General features: G+C 44.1%; 1 protein-coding gene across 4 annotated transcripts in view; it reads right to left on the reverse strand.

The window, feature by feature from the left end:
• NFATC2 (nuclear factor of activated T cells 2) overlaps positions 1-15,411 on the reverse strand; it is an 86,655-nt gene that overhangs the window by 39,062 nt on the left and 32,182 nt on the right. For all 4 annotated transcript variants that reach the window (XM_013951419.2, XM_067308017.1, XM_067308019.1 and 1 more), the window contains exons 5-6: positions 13,730-13,870; positions 652-707 (exon numbers count right to left, since the gene is read on the reverse strand). In XM_013951419.2, the coding sequence (XP_013806873.2) occupies positions 652-707; positions 13,730-13,870 (197 nt within the window). The remainder of the gene's footprint in view (positions 1-651; positions 708-13,729; positions 13,871-15,411) is intronic.

A 15,411-nucleotide genomic window follows, 5' to 3' on the forward strand; every position in this document is an offset into this window, starting at 1 on the left:
AAGGCTGCAGCAGCGCTGTTAATCATACTGTGCTTGATAAACATGTATGCGTTGCAGAAATTCTTCTGGTTTTGTTACAATAAACTTGATTACTCTGTAGGCTTATTACTTATACACAGCCGGATCCCCCTTCCATGGAAATTAACAGTGAGTGTCCCGTCGTCTTCCGCAAGAGCAGGCTTGGCCCATGGCAATGTAAGTACTAGCTCCTAAAAGGCACTGAACAACTACAGTAAGGTCCCCTTAAGCAAAGTGAACAAAGAGGCTCATTCCCTTGAAAGATCAATGTTAATTTTAAATAATATAGCACAAATCCTGCCCTGCAAAGTACAGAGCACCCAAGACTTCCACACAAGCGAGAGGAAGTCAGACCAGCCAGCATCCTGCAGAGGGCTTTCAAAACTGGGCTGATACAATAGAGTCCTCTGCAAGAACACAAAATCTAGCAGTTGTTCAATTTGCTGAGGGTTACTGCTAAATGAATAGTTTCTTTTTGCAACACATTTACTGCTGAAGCATTTGACATTTGCTCATCACAGCAAGTTGTGTTGCTCTTTCTGCTTTGGAGACACTCTTTGAAAACTACCCCTTGAATACAAGCTGCTGTCTGAGACGCTCAAGGAGAGGACATCCCGCGTTTTGCATACTTACAGGCTGGCTCTTATCTTTATCCACTGTTGCCTCCATTTCCCAGATCTGCTGCCCATCTAAAAGAATATCACAGTATTAACTTCACTGCATTTTTTTTAAACACAAAACTTGACTTAAAAAAAAAAGGACAAAGTAAGGGCATCAGGTTAGCAAAGCTCTCAAAATTGACTTAATTATAAGCACCTTCCCAGTCCTAACCAAAAGTAATACCATTTAATTTTAACACATCATTGAACACTTCTCTGGGCAGGAAAAGGCTTACATACATATTAAAATTAAATGTATATAAAGAAATTTGCTGAACTGAGGAATGAAATATTCAGCACAGGTGCAACATCTGCTTTTTGCCAAACTTGATTGCAGCCAGCTTGACTGGTGGGGGGCACTAGAAGGTCAGATAACTCGTTTATGATCACACTGGTCGGCAGCTCAGCAAACTTTCCACTGTTTTAACCTAAGACCACAAGGCTCCCCGCTAGTGTGGTAAGCGGCAGAGGGGGTGAGGAGGTGGAGGAAGGACTAGTTAAAAAAATGAAGCTGATATTGGGTGCCTGGAGATTGCAGCATGCAACCTGAGCCACTTTGGGTTCATTTTCAGAATTGCTACCTTAATTGGGATGCTGGCTATATAGGGTGCTTGATTTCTGTGTTATGCAAGCGTTCTTACTACTTATAGCCATTTCTTATATATGCAAAATGAAACCCAGACACATGCTATCTAGCAATGCATCTCCTCTGATCGAGGAACAAACCCTCCATCTCTGACAGCGGACACGCACCTTTGCGCTGCCACCGCTCCAGGTTTCCACCATGTGCCACGGGCATTCAGTCCTGGCTTCAGGCACTATAACGGACTAAATATTTACTCTAGCAGTAGCTCATTGCATGTGCAACGGCTTTTGTCTCAGACCCACTGGAAGTCTTTCTGCTCTTAATTATATCCATGCAGCTCGTCTCAATTCTGAGATACATAAAGTTGTATTTATAGAGCAAAATAAAATTTGATCTCTTCCTATGAAATATCATCAAAGTAATGCAGTGCTATAACAGCACATTAGTAGTGGCAGAATATTTGCAGACAGACTGGGTGCTTCGTCTGGCTACAAAATACTTCTTAAACCCACTGTCACCCACCCTTCATAGAAATACCTTTTAGCAATGCTTTCCTTTTTTTTTTTTTTTTAGATTTTAGTCTCTACCCCTTTTATTTTTATAATATTGTGCTGAGTCTTTTAACCAAGTAATTTTCTGAAGAAAAATACTGATGGAAAAAAAATTGCTTTGTACCTTTTAGAAAGTCTGACTTTAAAATGAATAGGGGACACGTATCCAAAATAACTGACATGACATAAAATACTGTAGCCGCAAGCCTGTTGTTTGTTTTAGAGAGGGGGAGGAATCTCCCGGGCTGCGTTTCTACTGGTAGGTTCCCAGCCTGCGTGCCCAGGTTTGGCACAAGAGAAGTGGAAGTCTCAGAGAAAAACACCTCTTCTCGCAGAACTTTTTATTTTTCCTGATTCTTGGAAATTCTGCAAGAGCTGCTTTTGTCCTCTGTTACTTAAGCACTTCTGCTTCTGGCAAAAAGGGAAATGAAAGCGTATTTTTCAAATGCATTTTGCATTTTCATGCTGGTCTTGTCCCCCGCTCCAGGGGGACAGTGAGCTGGCAGAGGTGCTCGGCTCTGCAGCCGGCGTTGCCCCGCCGAGGGCTCGGACGTGGCGGCTCGGTCGCTGCCGCCGCTCTCCCCGGCGAGGAGGCGGCGAGGAAGGTCCCGTGAATCAGCCCCGGCTGAGTCACTGCCCCTCGGGGACGGGGACAGGGACGGCTCCTCCGATCAGCACGAGCCCGCCCGTGGTCCGTCGCGCAGGGGACCCGCTCGGGAGGCCGCCGGCTCCGGCGCGACGCTTTGGCCCGCACGCACAGGTGCCCCTGGGGACGCGTGCGGACACGGCGATGCTTGACAGGGCGGTTCCCCGTCTAGGTAAGCTTTGTGAAGAGCAACCATGGTATTAAGAGACCTCCTACATCCCAAAAAAACCCAAGCTAGAGAAATTTTTATAGCCCTCTGAAGGAAAGAGGAGGAAACAACAAAATATGTCACGAAATAACAGCTCGGCTAGAGACATGCATCAGGAACTGTCTAAGCAGTGCAATATGAAGATGTCCTGACAGCAAGGACAGCCAAGCAGGAATATTTGACACTGTTTTTCCTCCAGGCAGAACGTTTTCATCTTTGTTCCTGTACTGCTTAAATTCAAACAGTCTGTGCTGATATAACAGCATTAACTTCACATAGAAGGTAGAAATCAAAAGGATTTGCCCGTCCAAAACACATAAAATGAAGGAGAAATGGGCCTCAAAGTCATCTGCCGTGTTCAGGCGACCTGTGAGGCATATGCAACCACAATTACAGTTGATTTGATTTAGTAACTGAGCCACTGAAATTGCACTAAAAGCTAATGAAGCCAACCATAAAAATCAAATGATGCTTAGGCTGAGTCCAAAGTCTGTGGGGATTAGGAGTATGAATGAGAATAACCCCAACCAAAACCAAACAAGGAATAAATGTATTTGGGGTTATCGTTCTAATGATGATGGATGCTTCTGTTTGGATATACTCCTGCTCATGGCAGCTAAACAGTTTTCTAACAGATCTGTCAGCAGAGACAATTCCTGGTCTTTAAGCACCAAAGCACTGTTGAATATAACCATTCTGCAGCTCACTCACTGACCTTTATGCTTAAATATCATGATGTGGCTCCATCTGTCTCACTGCTTCACTTTTATAGCTGTGAATGTACAAACTTTAATTCGAGACGATCAATATTTGCTTTTGCTTTAACCCCTCTGGATACACACGTTACAGCGAGCTTCTGGCAGAAGGATGCAGGTGGTCATGAATAAAATGAAAAATACAGCTGCGTTTGTAAATAGCTCTCAACTTTAACCTATTATTTTTGCTGGTAATGGCAAGAAATCTCTTAATTATGCACACTCAGAGAGCTAACCAAAAGCAGGAAGAATATATTAAAAAGAAGTCCAAGGTCCATCCATAGCACAATGTGGGGAAATTTTGAACAGAGAAAACTTCCACAAAACCATCAGCTTAGCACATTTATCGTCTTTAAAATGTGCATACATGAGAATTTCTAGAATTCATTGAAGTGAATGTTTGAAGAAAGTCATCAGCAAAGATGTGATTTTCATTGTGAAAATGGATGTACTAGAAATAATAACGCTTAGACAACAGCAGGACCCAGGATGCCTGAACGCCACGGATGTGCCCTGCTTGGAGCAGGAGGTTGGGCTAGGTGACCTGCTGAGGTCCCTGTCAGACTTAATTACCCTCTTATTCTTACCCTCTTAATTACCCTATACCCTATTATTACAAACGGGACAAACCACCGCTAGTCTCCCTGCTTGCAAATCAAGACGACTAAGCCCCAGCTTGGCTGATAGTTTAATCTAAAGTCTACAAATAGCTGATTATTGCACAAATTAAACCTGCTTCAACAGAGACGTTAAGAAAACTGCAAATCAGCAATAGCATCATTTTTGCTGAAGTATTATAAGAGTGCGAGTGTGAAGATGAAGAGACCGTGCACGCTGCAAGTTGTAAGCGGTGCCCGGCCTCTCCAGGGAGCTGCACTCGCTGGCCAGCGCCACTGCAAAGGTGGTCCCACGACACACACGGCTCATGCAGGAGCGTGTCGTCAAATCCATGAAAAGAGCAGTGGTTCCACTAAAGATGATAAAATATTTCTGGATTTAGAACCCCGAAGTCTTACCAGCCATGGCTGCCTCCTGCAGTATTTTTACTGTTGTGGCTCCCTGCTCATTTAATGGTTTGTCTTAGTTGGCAAGTCTTTAACACCACAGGTCAGTGAAACGTTCAGGAAATAGAGATTTTTGTGCTGCTTCAGGGCTATGAGACTTAGCATTAAGCCCTGATGAGAGATCTGATTGTGTCAGCACTCTTTGGAGGAATGAATGAGTTGTTGGAAGAAAGTAACTCTACCCTCTCTAACCCAAACTGTGATCATACCAAAAGTCTTGTTTCAAACTTTGGGGAAAATCAAAATGTCAAGCTGCATTAGGAACATTTTGGGTGATTCTCTGCAGTCCCCTATAGGGCTTTTTTTAATTAGCCAATTAAAGGTTCTCTCGAACCGGTTACAGCCTTTACACATTATTCATGATCCTTTACTCATGACTTCGGGGTCAGTAACTAGTGGAGAAACAAACTTACTGCTTTATTTGAACAAACATGACTGATGGACTGAGAGGTTCAGGAAATTTTCTTTGCAAGTCTCTCCAGCTGAAGACTAAGTGTACTATTGTGCTGATTCTGCATGTGATTCTGTGCCCACACGCGATTTTACGCTTGAAAATGTACATTGCTTTTCAGTCAAGCATTACACAAATTACTTAATGAACAACCTGTTACCTTCTTCCCAGGCAGCAAACCAGGCTAGTTCTCCAAAGAAACCGAGCCCGGTAGCTGGTGGGGCAGCTGCCCTCGCTAAACATTTCTGCAGAGTTTCCTTTGGGCTTAGCTATGAATTGTCCCTATTCACTGCGTTTCTTGGAAGGTCTTCCAAAAACACACAAAGATTATCTCTGTCAGCTTTTATCAGACAGGCATCCCTGGAAAACAGTCAAGGTTTCTTAAGCCACCCCAAGAACAAAGCAAATAAAAATGAATGCTTCCTAGCAGAACAGACAGCACTTTGGAGATGTGAAAACCTTGCAGGCAGGGGAAAACTTGCACAAAGTCTCTGCTACTCTTTTAGGGGACGAATCGTGATTTCAGCTGGGAAGGTTATTCTGCTTCACACCAGCACGCATGGTGCTCAGAATCTGGCCCCAAGCACTTGTCTTCTTACGAGCTTTTACTTTGGGATAGTTTTCAAACTTTAGAGCAAATACAGCATGAATGAATTTACTACTCACAAAAGAAGAGCTATTGAATTTTTCACTGAGCTTCATTTCCACAGATTTCTTTTTCTTTCTGAACCAAGACTGCCCACTGCAGTTAATTAAGCTCTGTTTATGGTGAGCTGAGGCCAGTGCCTTCATTTCACTGGAACATGAGTTTGAGTCACCCAGGCCAAAGATACAAGTCAAGGTCTGGGAGGTAAAAGGCCAACAGATTAGTCATCCGCCACCCAGCCCAGCCCCAAATCTGACATTTTGCACAGTGAGAACAAGTCTAGAGGAGACTTCCCCCCATCTATTGTTGAGGAATTCAGTTCGCACTAAAATAAAACATAGATACAGTAGTCAAGTAGTGAAGCAGCAGGGGCAGCCTGTCATTCCAAAGCTCTTCCAAATAATTCCTTATGCCAATTCATTGAAACAGATTTGTTTTTGTTTTTTTTAAGATTATACGTGTGAGTGTGTGTGTGTGTGTGTAAATTATTAAACAAAAGCTCCACTCAAAATAAAACCACTGGGAACCTCCATGTAATAAAATGAGTCACATCAGGATGCGATGACTAAGTGGGAGAATAGGGAATTCCACTCCCCATGCCAGCTTTTTACATGATCAATTTTCTGTCAACAGGTGATGGGAGCTTCTCTCTCTGCCTTTTGTTTGTTCCAAGAATTCTTATTATTTTTTAATATTCTCTTTAAACAATTAAGATTCAAATAATCGGGAATAATCGGGACCAGGCATACTTCCACTAGGCGCCCCCATAGTAAACAGTGAGCCAGGGAATCCAGGCCAGTAGTGGCTGCCTATGTTAATAAGGATTTACCAGCTGTAAAATTCCAAAATCTTGTGTCATACGAGGAAACCTTCCAAAACACTGGATTCCACCCTGTCTCGCTGAGTCTCTAACAGCTATGGCAACTCAATTTCTGCAGCTACACTCTTCTGCATTTTTGAGCATGTGAGCCTTAGATTTTTTCCTGTTTTGCAGTGTTTTTCTGAGATCCCCAGTTTAATGCCTGCCAGTTGCCCCGTGGGATTACAAGAACACCTGGGGCAGGCAGTGCATTTCAGCCAAGGGGCAAATCTGCAGGCAAAAAGGTTTGCTGAGCTTTCAGCAATGGCAAAAGTAAGGAAAAGCAGGAGGTGTCCCATTTACCCTGCACAGCACGACAGGGCGAACTGTAATCTGCCTGATTAGCGCTTGGTACTCTTCAGAGTTCCCAAATGATGGGACTTACTGAGATGCCTTCCCCCTTTGCTTAAAAAGAGCAAACAGAAAACTGAACAGGCCAAAACCTCCCTGCTCCTCCCTAGTTCTGTGCCTCAATGCTGAAGTCTGACATCTTTTTGGCGCGAGAACAACCAAGCAGGTCTTGGGCTCCACTTTGCAGCCACTTTACTCAGGTGCGCTGCAAGGCATAAGGAGAGGAGATTAACCTGTAAGGCGGTCACCTTTAGCTAATGTAAAAATCAGATGGGCCTCCCAACAGGGACATTTAAAATCTATTCCCCTGCATCATCTCATCGCTCTGCAGGTTTAGAGTGGAGAAGATGTGCATCCACTTAGAAATATCCAGCTTTAAATGCTGGACTCCAGCCACAAAATGAGCAGAGCAGAGAAAGTGCTAGTGATTGTGTGCTTATCTAAACTACCAAGAAAACAGCAAGACAGCAGATTTATTTAATCTATTCTGTGTAGAACTTCACACGCTCCAAACAAATTGAGTAATTTCAGATTATAGGAGTACCGCTGTCAGTTTTGTTAATTCTATAACTATTCCCAGAGATTTCTACTTTTTTTCTCTACTGCATACAAGAGCACTTGCAACAGTTGCTTTACTTTTGATAAAACGTCAGCCAGTATGTGCCACGGATCTGGGGAAACACTTTTTGGGGACTCAGCCTTTAACTGCCACAGGAGCTAAGGCTCAGAGTAAGATACTGTCTCTCTTTAACTCCCGCCTTGTCAAGGCTGCCCCATTCCTCCCTTTATGGCCTGGCAGCGCAGAGCCAAAAGGTCCTGAACTGGATGCTGGGGACTCCCCCAGCCCATTAACAACAGCTTTACCCCGTTTCACTGGACTCCCTGGCTGCTTTTCATAGGCAAATCCTGGTGCCCAAACACCCAGAAGCATTGAGCTACCGCTGCAGCTGCAGGCCAGAAGGGAGCTGCGTAAGAAGCTATAAATTCTTAATTTTTTTACGTTTTTATCTATTGAGCATTTTAACTATAATTAAATATATACTTTAACAAATCTTCACTCTCCCCAGCTATAATTTGTGAATATAAAAGCTTTCTAGTGGGCTGTGATTTCCTTTAAGTTTTGCAGGGAGCAGTGCATGAAGACTGAGAGCATCATTAAGTCCAATTTATTGAGCTTTATAAACAAGAATTTTTCTAGAGAGTGGAAACTCCAAAACCAGAAAGTGCTGCTGTGCTCATCTGCTTGCATGTGATACAGCAGGAATATTGAAAAATGCAAGTTTGAGAGTGAAATCACTGCAGTGCCTGCTTGCTCGCTTGCTTTTAGAACTGGAAGGAGTATGTTTCAAAGAACTGGAATAATTTGATTTTTTTTGGAATGATGAGCCCCGACCCTGCAGCGAGCAGGGTGAACCTTCACATGGTGCACACCTTCACCTGCTCCAGGTACCAGCACCCTTCGAAACCACTGTCACGAGCCTCTCACTGAGGTGAAGATGAACACGTGAAGGACCTCTAGGGAAAAGGCAGTAGAATGCCACTCCTTGAATCTAGAGGCTGGAAAGATTTATTTATTTTTAAATGGACTTTCAGAGTCTGTGCTGCAGAGACCTTGACAGCTGCACCAGTTCAAAGGGCACAGAGCGCGCCACCTCCTCTCTTTACACTGCCTAGTCGAATTGTGAGATTTATGGTGGATTCCCTCCAAAGACGTACGCTTTCTGTTTGGGTTGTTCCTCCACCACCCACATTGTCCTAGCGATGATTCATGATGTCCATGTGGCCACCATAAGAGTTTGGCAGAGGAAAGCACAGTCCATTTGCACTTTTCTCCCAGAGAAACATGAAACTTCCCTATCACTTGCAGCAGAGCAGCAGTAACTAGTACACAAATGGGAGTAAACACAATGCAACCAACAGCATCTGACTTGCAAATTATTACATGATAATTAAAACAAATAAAAAGGGGAATTCCAAACCTTTTCTTTTTTTAACTGCATTGTAACATCTGGGCCCCAAGCAAATGCTAACACCCTTGATCTTCAGGACATTCAAAATCCTTGTCAGCCATAAGAACCCTTTTTCGAGCCCTCTCTTCCAGATCAAAATTAAAAGAATACGCACACTTCAAAAATTTCTAGCTGTGCAATCAGATCCAGTTGCTTCCCCTTAGCTATTTTTATTCAGATGAGCTCAGCTATGTTTCTTTGAGTTAAAGCAACATTTGGATCTTAAAACTCTTTGAGCCAAACTCTGCTTCTGCATGCTGGGCTGACTCTACCAAATTCATGAGTTCCCCCGGCTCACAGCCACTGAAGATTATAATCTTTCATTAGGAAGAGATAATGTTAAAAGGAACCTAAAACTAGAACGCTTGCATGCTGGTAAACCTTATCATTAAGAAAGTGACTGACACTTATGCATCAGCATCTCAGACACAAGCACTTTCTCCCATCGCCCTCACCCCAAGCGCTTCGCTCCAGCCCCTTCAGTTCACTTCCTGCTACCGTTTCCTGTCGTGAGCTTAAAATGACAGTCTTCTACAGAGTTTTGGGTGGTGAGTTAATTGGAGGAATTTGCAGTCAGTATATTACAGCAAGCCAGTTATTTTCATAATGCCATCACAGCCTAATTTGGGGAATATTCGTTCATTTTCCAGTTATTTCTAGGGAAAAGCATGCTATCTGGAGAGCTGCGGAGCAGAGATGTAAAAACTATTCATTACTCTTCTTAGAGGTATGTTGGATTTTGGTCACATATATGAAATGGTTCTTTTCTCTGTGTCGCTAGTGGTGAGTGAAGAAATGCCTACAAAATCCAGAGGAAAATACAATAGGTTTTGAGTGCCAATCTGAGGGTGAAACCTGATTTATAGCTGTGAACCTCAGAAGCCCTTTCCCTCTGCTTTCTAACACACCAAGCTGGACCTCCTTAACAGCCAGGTCACTGCAGACACTGATCCTGATGCCAGATTCACGGTACACCCAGATTTTGGAGTGGTTATGAAACAGGTAACAGGAGAAACTCTCACTGCACAAGAAATGCCTGTTTTGGTGGGGGGAAAAAAAAAGTCTTGCCGCCCTCATCTTAAATACTGGACAAACAAGCCAAGCCAAGCGTTTTACAGAATATAACATGCCCAAGGCAACTAGACACTTGTCTATGCTACTTGTCTTACAATTCTCATTATAGCTAAACTTGATGGCAGAAGCGGGAACTGCGAATGCTGCTAAAATGAAACTCAGAGAAAACCGAGCGTCCCCTGAGAGCTGGGGCATCTTCCTGCCTTCACCAAGGTGCAGGTCTGCGTCTCTGGAAGAGGCTGCACCGATGACAGGGTCACCCGAGCACGGCGCCATCCGCCCACCGTGCTGTTTCTTGTGGCTTCGGTTGCTTCGTAGCAGCTTATCGGGGCTTCGTGCAAGGCGCCGCGCGGGCCTGAGCTGCAGCAAGCGAGCGCTCGCAGGCGAACGCAGCAGGCGCCTCCACGTTTCTAACTGATGATCCGGGCCACAAAATGTGCCCTTTTTTGTTCTCTGTTCGTGCAGCCTGATGCTACAATGACTAGGCATGGCCACAGAAATGATCATTTCAATCTTCTACCGTTTATAAAAAAGGAAGCTGAAGGTCACAGGTGCATAAGAGAAAATCAGGAGATTTTCAAGCAGGTTGGGACACTCATTAACCTCTGACGACCCAAGTACAAAGATTTAATTCCCAATCTACTGCAGTCAGCCAGGGTCAGGTCAGACCCTACGTGATCTGCATACCCAGGCCAGTTCCTTCACCTCCCTCACCTTAAGATACTCCTGTGTGCTATTAAAGAAAGCAATCTTCACCTTAAAAGCACTTCAGTGCGATGTCTGTAAGAGGGATGGCTGCATTGTAAAAGAGAGCGCGGCTCTGCAGCGAGCTCGCTAGGCTTCGGCGCGGAGGAGAGCCCCAGAGATGACACACTGCAAACCACAAAGCTGTACACAAGCTCCTGACCAAGGAGCTGAACGTGGGCCTCCAACCCTCCACATTCTCCCTCTGCTAATCGTCTATTCAGCATCCCGCCGACAGAGAGAGACGGACGGCAGCGGCCGAGGGGTGGTGGGGCCAAACGTGCAGGATATGGGACACCAGCACGGAAATCCCGGCTCCGGATCAGGCACCGCTTTTGGGAGAAGCCATGCCTCTCGGTTACCAGGAGGTAAAAAAAAAAAAAAAAAGAAAAAGAAAAAACACAGTTTATCCAGTGGTGAAGAAAAGCTTTAGATTTAGTGTGGAAAATGTTGTTGTTCTTTCTACTTTCAAACATCTGTCCCAGCCAGAGCCTTCTCTGCTCTCATGTGGAAATAGGCGCTGGGCATTTCAGATGTTTCCTCAAAAGGGCATTAAGAGCTACCTCCTCTCCTCCAGTTACCACAAAGCCTTCCTGGGGTAGGTACCCTTGTGGGCTGCCAAGCGTGTTCCCGAGCACCTTCCCGGCTCACTGACATCGGCGGAACAGTGGCAGCACGGCGGGGAAGGAATTAACACACGGGCTTGCAAGGAAACGCAGGGTGCCAAGAAAAGGGCTCGGACTGAGCGCTCAGCTCAACCTTCACCATTCAGCAGCCCCAAGGCTCTGATTCTTGCTGTAAAATCGCACAACTTTGTGGCGGTCCGTGGTGAAAGTGGGACCCACAGCCATGCTGTCTTCCCATTGCACCAGCTGATGCCCACAGGCAGAAATTATTGGCCCTATTTTTATTTTTTGCCAAAGGCAAGACCCTATAAATCATGCACATGCTGTTCACTCAGGGGTTGAAATTTCTCAGATCTCTTTTTGCAACTCACTGGACAGATCACTTCTGCTTCCCTGTCTTAGTTTTCTGACAGAAAACTTAAGAGCAACATGTTTTCTTAGCTGCACAAAGGGACTGCGCAGTTTTGGTTAAACGGGCTGCTACTCTCCTGAACTGCACAGTCCTTTGCCTTGCTGAAATCAGCAGGAGTGAAGGGTGGCAGAATCTGGCCTTTCGTGTTTGCAAAGTGCGTTCTTGATCCCTGGACATCGTCATATCCTTCCAGAGCACATTATTTAGAATATAAAAAAATAAAGCCTAGTGAAGGGTAAGTTAAACAAGTCCAGACCATTTTTAAAGAAACAAATACCCCTTTGCAAAAGGCTTAGAAAATCCAATAAAATACACATACTGCTTAGTGAAGAGAGATGAAATGCCTGCATACATACGATATTAGAAAAGAAATGAGTATCCGTGCTGACAAAACAGATAACTAATTACAGCAGAGTGCATTTGTTTGCATTTTCTCCTGTAAACAAGGAAACCTGGATTTCTGCTACCCACTTTAACCATTAGACTATGCTAAACATATTTTCTGGGGCTGGGTATTCTTTGGGTTAGAAATCAGGTGATGTTTATTATGGCACGCCATTATGAAAGCACAATAAAAAGTTCAGCAAAGGCATTAAAGGTGATGCTAGGCAACTAAATAAAGACCAGGAACCATTCATTATTCTATTATTTATATTCCTGTAACACCAGTCAGGGCTTGGGATCATCCTGAGCTGGGTCTGTACAAGTTGAGCAAATAAGCAGACAAGAAGTAAAGAGAAAACAGATAATCTACAATCTGCCACTCATTCCCCCTCTGCGGTTCTTCAAGAGCTAGTAAGATTATCTGAAAACTCCATCAAAACATTTTTAAAACAAGTAGCTCTACTGAAAAAAATAGTTTTCTGCTGTGACAGGGGACTCTCTGAATTGAACTGAATTTGAATTTTTTGCTACAGTCTGATCCTTCCTTTTGTGGACTGCTCACTGGAGAACTCCCTTGGGACCTTTTGTATTATGATTATACAAGGAAAGCAGGGAACTGCCCACTAAGATAGCAGGACACATGCACGTGGATGCACACGCTTAGATCTCCACGTGATTACAACGGGTGCCTCAGCCTGCAAGGGTAATGCTGGGGAGATGCAAATCTGCATGCATGAAAGCAATGAATATTCAGTGAGCACAAAGGTGAGACTTGCAAATACAAATGCTTCGTGAAAATTTTGATGATATGTTTCAGGGATACGTGCTGAAGTTAGAGACAAATCCTTCAAAGATCTCAGCGGCTGCCAAGAGATAATCAAAATGGAAGAGAAAGACGCCTTACAGAAGCAGGCTCCCAGTCAGTAAAATAGATTTTTGTGTATTTTCTGTGACATCTTGGATTATTTTCCATTTAACCTCGGCATGTTTCAAATCCCTGAATTTCATTTGCCCATGGAGGCACTGTTTCCCCTTCAAACTGTGGGGAAATATTTGGTCTTGTTTATGCTTAAAACTATTCTTTCTAAGAAGCAATGTGGAAACTATCAATGTAAAAATATATGAAGCAATATAGAAGATGAAATGATGTATTCTTCCATCTCAGTGTGAAGATAATTTTATTTTGACACAAAAATATGCATTATGCACATTTTCTCCCCCACAGACTTTTAAGGATGGAAATCCCAACCTTTGTTTGTAGTTCATTTGCAATGAAAAATGTTCATTTCAATTATGATTTCTACAGTACTGTTCACTAACCAGGAGATTAAAACTAGCACAGGGGAACTTGTAACAGTCATCCCATTTCTTTGATAAGGTTTCCTGTTTCTGCCAGTTCTCAATGCCTGCATTCTTACAAGCCTTCCCTATGACATGGCTTTGATTTACTATTCAACACTGCCTGAAAAATTAAAGGCCAACAATGCAGATGTTTGCTCCCATGGCTAATTTTTCTTATGCAGTTACCTCAAGAGATTCGGTTTTGCTTCAATGAACTTGAATGGGGCTACTCACTTGAGTAGAGTTACTCGTGAGCACAAATATTCTTAGGATGAGACCATGAGACAAAACAGTACTAACCATTTGCCTTATCACATTAGGGAAAGTTGGAGAAAACTGTCTTACCTGAAGTTTTCTCTGTGAACACCACCTTGGACTCTGCTGTGAAATTTTGTCCAGTCAGGATCATCTGTTGTCCTCCATAAACAAGGCAGCTATCAATATCTTGTCTTTCGACCATTGGAAGTTCATGAGCAGATCTTTGGGCTGTGGACAAAATGCAGACATGAATGAAATCAACTATATTTTACCAGGACTTTCCAAATCTTCCCAGAACTATCCACAGATCGATCTTGTCATCGTTACCATCTGCTGACTGCCAAAGCAGCTTCTCCAGGGTGCTAAATTTAGGTTTGAGAGGGAAAAATAAACTTACTCAAGGCATTTTATTTGGAAACATTCAGGAGCTGGCTGCAGTGTTTCAGCTGTGCTGGCCTTACTCCTTGTCCTTGAGAAAGGACAGCTTGGATGAATGAGCTGGAACTTGCCCATCTCTGTTTCCAAATAAATGGCCAACTTTTCAAGTGCAGGCACACTACAGCCCTGGAGCCCAAAAATTCCACCTGCAGAGAGGATTCCACTGAATAATGCTGAATTCCTTCAGAAAAAAAAAATAGTAATAATAAAACCCTTCTACAAAACCCCACCGCTTCTTACAGAACAAGCAGTAGATGTCGGGCTTGGAACGGTCTGTGTGCCAACAACACTGTGGTCTCCTTGTGCGCGAGGAGTGCCTGACACACACAGCAAGAAGGGTCATCACACAGTGGCGTTTGCAACCCAGAGCCCTGGCGAGCAGGAGGGGGCTGTGCCGGGGTTCTGCTGCCACCTGTGCTTTTTGCAAGGTTTTTTTGCCTCAGCTTGAATATTCAAGAAACAGGGCCCTATGTTACAGACTGAGTTTGGTTATAAAAGACAAAGAAAAATGCAGGGAGGGCTGGAAGGAAGATGTATTTCTGGTTATGGCCTGGGTGGGGTAGACCCTAGATGGGCATGTATGCAACCAAGGATTTCCAAGGTCTCCACTGTTCTTGGCCACAGGCTGGGAGGGCAACTTTGGCAAGTAATTCTTCATTTCTGCAGCCAGCCAGAAAATAAAAGGGTAACACCATCTCTCCACCTACTTCCCTCTCATTCCATTGAAAGGGCCATTTGCATGATCAGAAAAGCTCAGAGAGTCATGGTCTCCCTCCCTGCAATCCTATTTCAACAGTTTGCTAACAAGCAGCAGGAGCCGAAAAACGCGAAGATGCAAGAATTCTTCCCTAGCACATAGACAGCTGGAAAATATCATGAACTTCCCTGTGACCAGACCAGGTGGGCAGCAATTTGGGTCTGGTGAGCTGCGAGTTCATGACCTGCACTCAAACTCCTCCAGATTCATCCACCCCAACTGCAAAGGCCTCTAGAGGATGCCGTTCATCTATTTAACAGCTGTCTTGGCTGGATTTTAACTTTCTCTGACAAAGAGCTGGCTCCCAAGAGACCCTGAGCACTTGTGTCTTCCCTTCACTGAACACCGTTCACTGCTGAGCCAAAAATAAGGAAATGTTATCCTATATGTTCGGTGCTGGGCCTCCTCTCACATAGAAGCAAAGCTGTGCTTTCTGCAAGTCTGTCCAGGCACCCTTTTACTGCTGTGCACCCTTTAGAAAGCCTAAAATACAACAGCTCTTGGCCTAGTGAGTGCTGTACAAGTTCTGTCACTCACAAGAAAAAATGCCAGGGCTAGAGTATTTGGTGGGAAA

Source organism: Apteryx mantelli, chromosome 18 (assembly GCF_036417845.1).
Source record: "Apteryx mantelli isolate bAptMan1 chromosome 18, bAptMan1.hap1, whole genome shotgun sequence".
Classification (NCBI taxonomy): Eukaryota; Metazoa; Chordata; class Aves; order Apterygiformes; family Apterygidae; genus Apteryx; species Apteryx mantelli.